The sequence below is a fragment of the Crocuta crocuta genome, unplaced genomic scaffold (genome assembly GCF_008692635.1).
Source record: "Crocuta crocuta isolate KB4526 unplaced genomic scaffold, BGI_CrCroc_1.0 scaffold687, whole genome shotgun sequence".
NCBI classification, from domain to species: domain Eukaryota; kingdom Metazoa; phylum Chordata; class Mammalia; order Carnivora; family Hyaenidae; genus Crocuta; species Crocuta crocuta.
The window spans coordinates 83,520-94,232 of NW_027530182.1; the positions used below are offsets into that span (position 1 = coordinate 83,520).

At 36.7% G+C, this 10,713-nt stretch overlaps 1 protein-coding gene across 7 annotated transcripts in view; it reads right to left on the minus strand.

The window, feature by feature from the left end:
* Positions 1-731: 731 nt before the first annotated feature.
* NFIB (nuclear factor I B) overlaps positions 732-10,713 on the minus strand; it is a 228,958-nt gene continuing 218,976 nt past the window's right edge. For all 7 annotated transcript variants that reach the window (XM_077765030.1, XM_077765034.1, XM_077765033.1 and 4 more), the window contains one exon: positions 732-913. In XM_077765030.1, the coding sequence (XP_077621156.1) occupies positions 784-913 (130 nt within the window). In that variant the 3' untranslated portion in view covers positions 732-783. The remainder of the gene's footprint in view (positions 914-10,713) is intronic.

Genomic DNA, 10,713 nt, shown 5'->3' on the forward strand with positions numbered 1-10,713 from the left:
CTTGCCTCTGTTAAGTGTTTTGTGGGGAAAATATTATATTAATTTTTACTGTTGCATGCAGAGATAACACTTCACCTACATCGAGGCATTTCTTCCATAGAGCCTTTGTGTTCAAACTGTTTTTTTTTCCTTTTTTCTTTTTTTCTTTTTTTTTCTTTTCTTTTTTTTCTTTTTTTTCTTTTTTTAAGGTTTCAAACTGGGTTACACACTGGAAAAGGCTGGGTTAAGGGCCAAAATTTAATAAATCTGTACTGATAACTAAAGTCTACAGAGATTTTATATATATATTTTTTAACTTTTAGAAATCAGAGTGCTTATAAAATGGCTGGCTCATGGCTCCGTCACCCAGCACCTCTGATGCCGCCTCCTAGCCTCTGTCGGTGAGACAACCAGGAATAGTGATTCCATGCGTAAACAACAAGAATACTAAACCAATAAAACTAGCTTATCATGCACATATTAAGGCATCTAGAAAGTCAGTTAAAATATATTGTCATAGAGACAGAACATCTATTTCCCAGCGGACTTCATGTAACAAAGGCTACGTTGCAGGGGCTGTGATCTACCATCAGTGAAATATCATCGACCCTTTTTTTATGTCATTACAGTTTCAACCTTAAGGGAATTAGTGATTGTAAGTGCCGTCGTTGCTGGTCTAGTATCTTCTTTCTTCTGTTTCTTTCCTTTCTCCCTTTTTGTTTGTTTAGTTTTGTTTTTGTCCAGTCTTCCTCTTTTCCTTTTTTTTTTTTAATTTTTTAAACTACTGTTGTATTTCATTTTCCCTCAGTTGCTTGTTTCTGCTTGAAGGAAAGGTTCTCCGATTATGTTCAAACCGTAATTTTGGACATTTGCCGGTAGGATGGGGGTCCTATTTGATACTTGGAAAGGAACCAAGCTAGCCCAGGTACCAGGACTGTTGACAGAGAGGAGCAAGAAGGAGGGAAGAGAAAAAGAGAAAACACAATGTTAAAATCTCCAGCAATCTTAGAAATATAAATTCCACAGGCATCAAATTACTATTATCACTTTTTTCCATATTAAGTTTAATATAAGTGTGCCAAATTGTACATATTATAGGTATACACCCTGCATGGTCTATTTCTTTCATGGAAGGTTAGACATGTGTTTTTTTTTTTTTTTAAGATCTCATTTTTTTAAGACATCTCTACACCCAACATGGGGCTCAAGCCCACAACCCTGAGATCAAGAGTCGCCCGCGCCACCGACTGAGCCAGCCCAGCGCGCCCCCATGGTAAGTCTAATTGTGAGGCAGAATAAGCTCAAATCGGGCTTACACATGATTCTTGAACTCAGAATATATTCCTAAAATGTCTGATCTACTTGGATGAAAAAAATAAGAAGAAGAAAAGAAAAAGAGAAAGAGAAAGAAAGCTGCAAATCTATGATAGTGACAATAGGGTTTGCCAATTCTGCTCTGATCCTGCTTTACTTTCGGTTCACAAGCAATTCAGTTTTAAGTCTTTTACCTGCTTACCGATTGAATACCATTGAAAGCTGTAATGAAAGATACTACTTTTTCCTTACAATAAGAAAAAGTACATTTTTTAGGGAAGCCAGGACATAATAAGTCATTTGAAATGCTGGCACCAGAGGCCTGGGCGCTCCATGTCCCTGCCATCAGTAGGAAGGTTACCACATCCGTGTGGCTCTGAGCCTGATGAGCTGGAAGGGAGGAGGGGGAGAAGGGCTCTGTGGGGACAAACAGCTTGTCTCCAACCAACTCTCATTTCATCCATGTTGGATCTGGGGCTGTCTAAAGAAGTTCAAAGAAGAGTTCTCGAAATGCTACTGGCATGATCTCTCATCACACAAGTATCAAATGGAGGAAGATAATCTGAGAGTTACTTATATCACAAAACAACTCCATGCACCGTACATTTTGGGGTGTGCCTAATAAGACAACTGTTTGTTTCAACACTCATCTCAGAATGAATGGCAGCTACTTCACAGCTGCATAAATAACCAAGAACCAAGAAAACATCAAATTGACGGTTGCATACCCTGTTTTGTCATGGTCTGACTTGTAGACTTCATTTTGAGGTTTTAAATTAAGTTGAATATTTTTTAATGTTTATTTATTTTTGAGAGAGAAAGAGACAGAGTGTGAGCAAGGGAGGGGCAGGGAGAGAGGGAGACACACAATCCGAAGCAGGCTCCAGGCTCTGAGCTGTCAGCACAGAGCCCAATACAGGGCTCGAACCCAGGAACCGCAGGATGATGACCTGAGCCGAAGTCAGACACTTAACCGACTGAGCCACCCAGGCGCCCTTAAATTTAATTTAATATTCTTTACTTTTGAAACCACGAGGTGACATGGATACTCTTATTGTAACTTTCAACCTAGACACACCTTCATTTTTTTCATATTTGAATCTTTATGGGATATTAACTTGAAGGAAGAATTTTGTCTTAAAAAAAAAAGCTTGGATTAAAAAAAAAAGAGCCTGATACATATAACTTCTTTTACTCTGGTGATACCTCCATGCACAATGTGTCTTATTTGTTCATGTGTAGGAGCATATTTTGGATTTGATATTTCAACAGAAAAAAATTTCACAATGACCTTTTGTGCCCAAGAGATTTTATGATTAGACTATGAGCTCCATGATAATCACCAAGCCCATCTCTCTCTGTTCTCCATTTAATATAATACCAGCACATGGTAGATGGGATAAACAAATCACTTAAGTGTTCCAAATCACACCCAACTATATATTTTGAAAAAGCGTGGCTTGTAATCATCACATACTTGCATGAATACATTGTGATTTGGCCCCCTATAAAAAGAAAATCGGCATCTCTAAGCTTAAAGTTAGAGACATTTAGTATTAACAAAAATTAACTCTTGGGGAATCATCAAATTGAATTCAAAGGAGGAATAATTCAGACTAAAACGTTATGTCCTCATGATCTGATGGAAAGTCATAATTCTAAAGAATTCGAATAGTTGTTACCGAAATCTTTTCCAAGAGACTTAATTATTTTCACATATTTCTCTCTTCCCACACACATCTTCTGTTTCTATGTTTTGCATGATTGATCGAGAGAGAATGTTATATGATACATCATGAAAGCTATTTTCCCCTCAACTGTAATTTCACTGCCCTTTGTTACACAGTACAATTACAGCATTTATTACTTCATATCATAATTACCTGTATCTGTGATAATCTTACTGACTGAAAGGTAAGCTCCATAAAGAAAATGACTTCATCTTATCAATCCTTGTAGAGTCTGGATATCGCTGATGCTAATTATATCTTAGCAAATAAAATAAATTACAAAAACATGTATCTGGTATTTTGAACCCAACATGGGATGCATGTATGAAAACAAAAAGACCTACTGAAATCGATAAAATCCTTGACAGTAAAAGACAATGTCAATAAGCAGATCACTTCCCAAAATTGAGTCCCAAGTTAAATGGGTTCTAGAAAGTTCTAGAAAGAGATTGAGAGATTGCATTCCTTAGGAAAAGTAAAGTGTATTTTAATGACTGAAAATAGATGTGACTCCTTACACAGAGAAGTGGGTCTCCCTAATGACAGAAAAGACAAGAATTCGGGGTTTATTTTGCAATAGCTTTCTTATGAGGTTCTAAAAAGAGACATGTATTATTCTTTGGAAAATGCTCAATAAAAACAAATGGATACTAGTGACTAGCAGGGCTCTAGCTGCAGAATATCTAACAAATTCCACCTAGATGTTTACTTCAATTTTTCAAACCTCCCATCCTACATTATGACCATGTCAAAATCGCAGTGTGCAATATATTTGTCAATACTGTTTATGAACCTTTGGGGGGAAATAAATCTCAAACATTAACACTACGCAGACGTCATATATGAGTTTTACAAGTCTCTTATTGCCAATTTATAGGTGAGGTTCAAAACTACAAGGCACAGGCATTTCTTAGAGCTTTTTGGTAGTCCTATTGAAAAAAAAAAGTCTGTTAAAACAAATTCAAAGATTAAGATAACAGTGTAAAAATAGTTGAATCAAACAAGATAACCTAGATTATTTCAAATCAAAAAGAGAATGGCTCAAATTGCATAGCTTTTCAGGTAAAATGTAGTAAGTGCTGTTTACATATCTAACTCCCACTGTATAAATCAATGTTAATGATCACCAGTATGGGTAAAATAAACACACATATTCAGATTTATCACCATATATAAGCTCACTATATGCAAAGTGCTTAACAGTTTTAATCCACAGTGGAGAGAGAATTATCTTATGACCAATCCAATAATCTGTGCCTCTATGTATTAAGAGATCTGCGCACATAACTGAAAAGATCTCAAAATATTCAAGGTCAAAGTAAGCTACTTCTGCCAATAGATCTTCAACATGCACAGACTTTGCTTACATTCCATTTTCCATTGTCAAATCAAGTGATTTTTTTCTTTAGGCAAACAGAAGATAAGCGTAACTAAAAGTTGAAAGCACACCTTTAGAAAATATATAAAGGCCATACCATTAAAAATGGAAAAGAATATAAAGTACTTAAAAAAAAAACAGGCACAAAAAAAGATACTTTGTACCTTAAAAAAAAGGAGAATTCATCCCAATGACTTCTACTCTATGTATATAATGAGATATTTCATTATACACAAGACAGGTGTAAGTTAAATCAAAATTGTAAGAAATAGAATGTCTGATATCATGGAGAATATTTTCACTTTATTCTCACCAAATGCATGACATAGGTGCTCCCAAAAGGGAAGAAGCAAAGAAACAAGTTATTTAGACTTTGAGATGGATTAGAGAAAGATGACAGCCCATTTTATCCTGATCAGACTACTTTGGAAGCCCTGCCTCACTTCCAGGCATCAGTCTTCAAGAGAAACAGACTCTATGACATTCCTTTGATGAAGAAACTCAACAAATCATGTCACTTGAGGAACAGCTGGAGGGAGACAGGGAAGACACAACAGTTGAGTTGGAAGGAAATGTAGACTTGTATAGTTCAGGTGGAAAAAATTAGCATACAGGGAGAAACTTTCAGAAGATAACCATGCTGAGGGTCTACTCCGAGCAAGATGCCATTTTGGGTGTTCTACATATACTACATCACTTAATTTTCTCAGTGAACTCTTGAGATTGCCATTGTTCCCATTTCGCAGATGAGAAAATTGAGGTTTAACTTGCCCCAAGTTACTCACCTAGATTTCAGATATGAATCAGTTCTGATTCCCATGGCCTTTTAACTATGTTACACTGTTTCCCTGGGAGGTCGGACATTGATCCGACATTAGAAAGAACTTTTGAACAGAGTTTCTTCGAGGCAATATTTTCTTGAGGAGACAGTGAATTTCCCACGCCCCCACAGAGCTGGATCGTAACCTAAAATATGGTGCAGTAGACTTGTGCAGAGAATATGTGTTTGGTCTGGGTGATCAAGCAACTCTGAAATTCAATATATATCCTCTGAAAACAAATCCAGTTGAAGCTGTATTAGACTGACCTTACGGTGAGGATTACAGGGTAAGAAGATACTCATTTCTTCCTTTTAAAAATGATACACTATTTATATATTTCATATCCTTGGATAAATTGGATAAAGGAGCTGGTCTTTGCACATACAAGTAGTAAACAGACTCTATACCATTCAACGAAAGAGAGAAAATTGCTCTGGGCAAGTCAACATTTAATGGTGGTGCTTTCTAAAATTATGCAAGATTGTGTTTTCTAGGCCAAAAAGAATTGGGCCCTGGGCTTTTACCTCAGTAACCACCCAAGAACCATGAAGTGCCAAGTAAACATGTATGGAGTAATAAGTTGAGTAAGGAGCCAAACAAAGTCAAAGGCTTCACTTCAGCTATGTCTTGAAATAAGAGCTCTCTAAAGAATGGCAAAATTCATTTTTACTAACCTGTGTTTATCTGATAATGGGTTGGGTAACCCATTTGTCAAGCATTTTATAAAATGTGAAAGGATCCAGCACACTAATACTTTTTAGGGGAATAATAATATTGCCCATTGAGATGTCACATACTGATTTAATCCTAAAACTGCTATATTTACTTCAAAGATAGTAAGTCCTCTTTCAAGAAGCATAAAAAATATTATAAAAATGAAGCACAAAGAATTTCATACATTCAGGAATACCTCAACTCTACTAGGAGCTACATTACTTATAGATAGCAATAACAATAAGCAAAATAACTACCTTAATTTAAGAGAAGGATTTGCCCTTAATTCCTTTGCACCTGTTTGAGATATTCCTCAAAAAGAAAAACTATTTGCTTCCTTAGCGAAACATTCCTAATTTTATCACTACAATAATTAACAAGTCGGTATTGGTATCTCTCTCCCAAAATGCACAAGTTCCTCTAGTAATAGTTAAAATCTACCTGGAAAAACCAATCATGGGTAGGTTAATTAAGTGTTAATTAAGTTAGAAAAGCCACGCCGTCCTGAATTGTGTTATGTATGCATTTGGACTGTCTGCTCACTTCAACATAGCACAAATGCTATATATAGATGGTGTCGTAGGAAAACATGCGAGTTTACGCCAGTTGAAGAAATATATGGGTAGTATTTAAGAACCTATATATTTAAGAATTATTATACATTATTACATAATAAGAATATGATTGTAAACTTATTAATGTATTAGGAACAAAAAAATGGTACTTAGGAAATATGCTAGTTGCTAGTATTTACATGGTGTGCATTGTTTGCCAGGCACTGTTTTACGGATTTTCAATCCTCATAATAAATCTATGAGAAAAGTACCAGTTTTATTCCGACTACTGAGGAGGGAACTGGAGCTAGAAAGTTAGGTGCCTTGCCCAAGTCAAGTTGTTATGAAGTTACAGAAGCCAGGATTTGAACTCTAGCAGTGAGGTTCTAGGGTCTACATTCTTACCTACTACACATCACCTCACTTCCCTCTTTTGGGAAACATTCTTTACTTTTATCACTGGTCAAGAATTTATATTATCCCTAAATTATATAAGAGATTCTAGGAATTAAGGTCCATATCATTGAGAACACCGAAATTCCCAGAGAAGTAGAACTCTGGAGTCCAAATTTTAACACAAATAACTGCATTTGATTTGTCCAATTCCAGATGCTTTTCAGCTGAATACAATATTTGCCTTTGTTCCTGTACGTACAGATGTGGCTCTATGTCAATAATTTGCTTCTTGAGTTCTACCTCCGATGAGGCTAAACTAGAAGTAAAATATACAAAGTGCTTTACACAGGTCTTGGGTTTCTTCGATTTATTTCTCCCATTTTTAAGGATCATTATTGCTATCTGAATGATCCTATTTGCATGCAAGATGATTTCTAATGATTATTACTATTTGTAATAATCTGTATTGGAAAGCTCCCTGGCCAGCTCTTACCTGAACTGCAAAGTACTCTTGTGGGCTCTCTGGGAAACACCAAATATCATAAACTGCAGGTGGCTCATGGAATTATTCTAACTGCAAGCAATAGCACTTCATAGTAATGAAAAAGAAACGTATTTGTTTCTTAACTAAGTAGGTAAATAGCCTTCTTTATTGCTACTCTTTGGGGACCAACGATTTTGGAAATAACATATCAAAACGGTAGGCCATCAAAGCTCATTAATTTATATTCAATTGTTTCAGATGTGTTTTGTTATTGGAGTATGCTGGATTGAATGCTAACTTTACCCTGTGTGAACAGTAGCAGTTTCTAAGTAAAATAATGGCTTCTGCCAGTGAAATATTTTATCTAATGAAGAGCACAGGGCAGCTAAATAAACAGGGCATATTTACTGCAGCTAAATATGAAATGTGGTCATTTTAATACTGTACTCTTTTAGCAAAAAGCTTTTACAAAGTCCTAGAAGACCCTTCAACAAAGCAACTGGTATACTTAAAAGTAATAAAAATCTATTTCCTTAAAATGCGTACTTTAAACATAAGAAAAATACAAGTCCCCTAGTTAGGCCAAACTTAGTCGATGTGTAAAAAAAATTATGTTTGATATTTTTCATGCCTTAGAACTGAAAATGAAAGATAGTTACTACAAAGGTGGCCACCTGTAAATAAATCACTGTACACACATGCACACAACCGTAACATTTTATGTGGCTGTGGGAGGTTTCAGCCAATTAAAAAATCTTGCATGATCAGGCTTCCAGTAGTTATGTGAGCTCCTCCCACACACTGTACCACAGCAGAGAACCCGACATGTGGATTTCCACCCTTTCTCTGGTCTGTATTCCTCTCTACCCCTGGGTTCCTTTCAATGCTATTGTTACCAGTGCGCCTGCTCCCCTTATTAGCATATGTGAGTCTCTAACAGCAGACAAAATTCTCTACAAAAATAGTGCTCCCAAATAGTGCCTTTCACTAGAGAAAATCACCCAAGGCATACTAAATTAAAAAGAAATGTTAAGTTTTACACAAGAGCAAAAAACCTGTTCTTTCCCAAGGGATTTTCATTTAAAAACAAAAATCAGTGTTATTTGTACAATTTCACCTCTAAACAGCAGAACTTCTTTGTAACAGAATTCAGGATCATAAAATCACAACTGATTAAGGAACTCAACACATTTTTTATATTATGCCTGCTAATATACGTGCAGAGAGAATCACACGTGCAAAAAAAAAAAATTCTTCCTTCACGTAAAACAAAAATTAAGGAGGGAGTAACTGTAACTTTCTACAAATTTCCAAATATTCAAAATGTGTGTTCTTCGATTCCTTGCACTTAAACAGGCTTTTGCCTGTTCTTTTTCGTATGTTTACTAGCATATTTACTCATTCATATGCTTTGTTATCTAAGTAAATATGGCTGAAAAATTTCACGATATACCTACTAAACAGCACTTGCAAACATGTAAAGCAAAAGGTCAGTTCATAAAAGGGGCGTTGGCGGCTGCTGATGGAGGGGACTCCTGACGGACATAATGCATATATAAACCTGGCACTTTACGTGAAACATCTTCAAATAAAGTAGGTGTGTAATGAACTTCTTGCGTTGCAAAGGGTTAAGCAAGGTTTACATTTGGGAAGTTTCTGAATCACGCTCCTCCCTCTCCCAAAAATCCGTGCAGCCAAAAATCATCTGACAGGAAACATAAGATTAAGTTTGTCCTACCTAAGCGAACAAAGAGTGCTCTGAACAGGCCACCGGTTTACTGCAGAGTGGGAACTTTTCTAATCCTGCTGGAATCCGCAGTGCTGCTCAGAAAATAGCACGGAAAAAGTTGTTTTCTTTCCTCTAACATCTTGTCTCTGGATCATCTCATTTTGGTCACACTGCAGAACCTGCTGCTTCTCCCATAAAGGTTAACTTAAAGCTCCAAACATAATCATGTGGAAAATGGACATTATTGATTCCTATGGTCCATTGTTCCCCTATCCTAAGTCCCTGAAGTTCAAGTTCAATCTGGAATTACATCATGTCTGGTTTCTCCTGGTTACCAGACGGCTTGAGACGTGACCACAGCTACAGAAAAAACAAACAGCCTTCTTCACGCTTCGGCTCCCCTATCGATTCAAACGTAAACTTTTTTCTTTCTCTCAAGTATGCTTCAAGTATGGAGCATGGTTAATTTAGAGATTAAGTTCCAAATTAGATTATCTAATGGCATCTTAATGGATTGCTGACCCATTTCCTGTGGGATGGCAGCATGCAAGTCTGGCTGGAATACAATTAATTTCTTAGGAAGTGTTCTGAAGAGTTTCCTAGATAAAAAGGAAATGTTGTGTTGTGCAAAGCTTTCTTTATATATGGAGAAAGTTAGGCAAAACTACTGCAAACCCCAATGTATTTTTCAACAGCCAGATCACTGACACACTGATACTGTGTGAATGTGTGTGTGTGTGTGTGTATGTGTGAGAGAGAGAGAGAGAGAGAGAACACTGGATCCAGGGTGTTTTCAAGAACAGTAACATTTTTTATTTCATAACAGGTGCAAATAATTTTTGATGAAAATGGAGCAATCTTTTTAAAAAGAATATTCAAACCCAAAAAACAACACTAGCTAGTGGCCCTAGTACCTTACAATGCGCATATGCGTTTTTGGCTTTTGCAATTCTCCTCCTTGAACCAAAGATTCTTCCATGCATCTACCTGATCAGCATTTCTATCATAGTCCCAGAGTGGTGCTAGGGGCCCAGAACCGTGTGTAAAAAGTTGAACATTTTGAACACACTGAAGAGCCGACAGCTGAAAAGGAAATTCAGCACTCTGAGAATAAAGCTCCCCCCAGGAACTCCAGGAACAACCCAGCTGTTGTGCCGTAGTTATGTGTCAAGATAACAAACTGAAAGTAGGAAATGCTAACCTAGTGAATTTGTAGGGATGGTCTAAGTGTAATGTTGAAATAAGAGTTAACTCTTAATGCTACCGACGGACAGGAAACACACTGCGTTTCCTCATCATACATGTGCCATATGTGTAAGTATGTGTGTATACACGCACATATATGTTCGTGTACACACATGTGTGACCCACATGTGTACACACGTGCATCTTATATGCATATACACACATATATATTTACATACAAACATGGTTTGTAACCCAATACTGAAGATTATTATTGTTCTTCTATCACTGAGGACATATATTTTACAAACGCCATCGTATGGGCAAAGCAAGGAAAGTGGTAAGTGGTTGAGGACAGTGTTATGCAAATAAGGTTTTATGTATGAAGTGACTGCTCCTACCCCTTCCTTTTGCTCCCCCCCCCCCCCC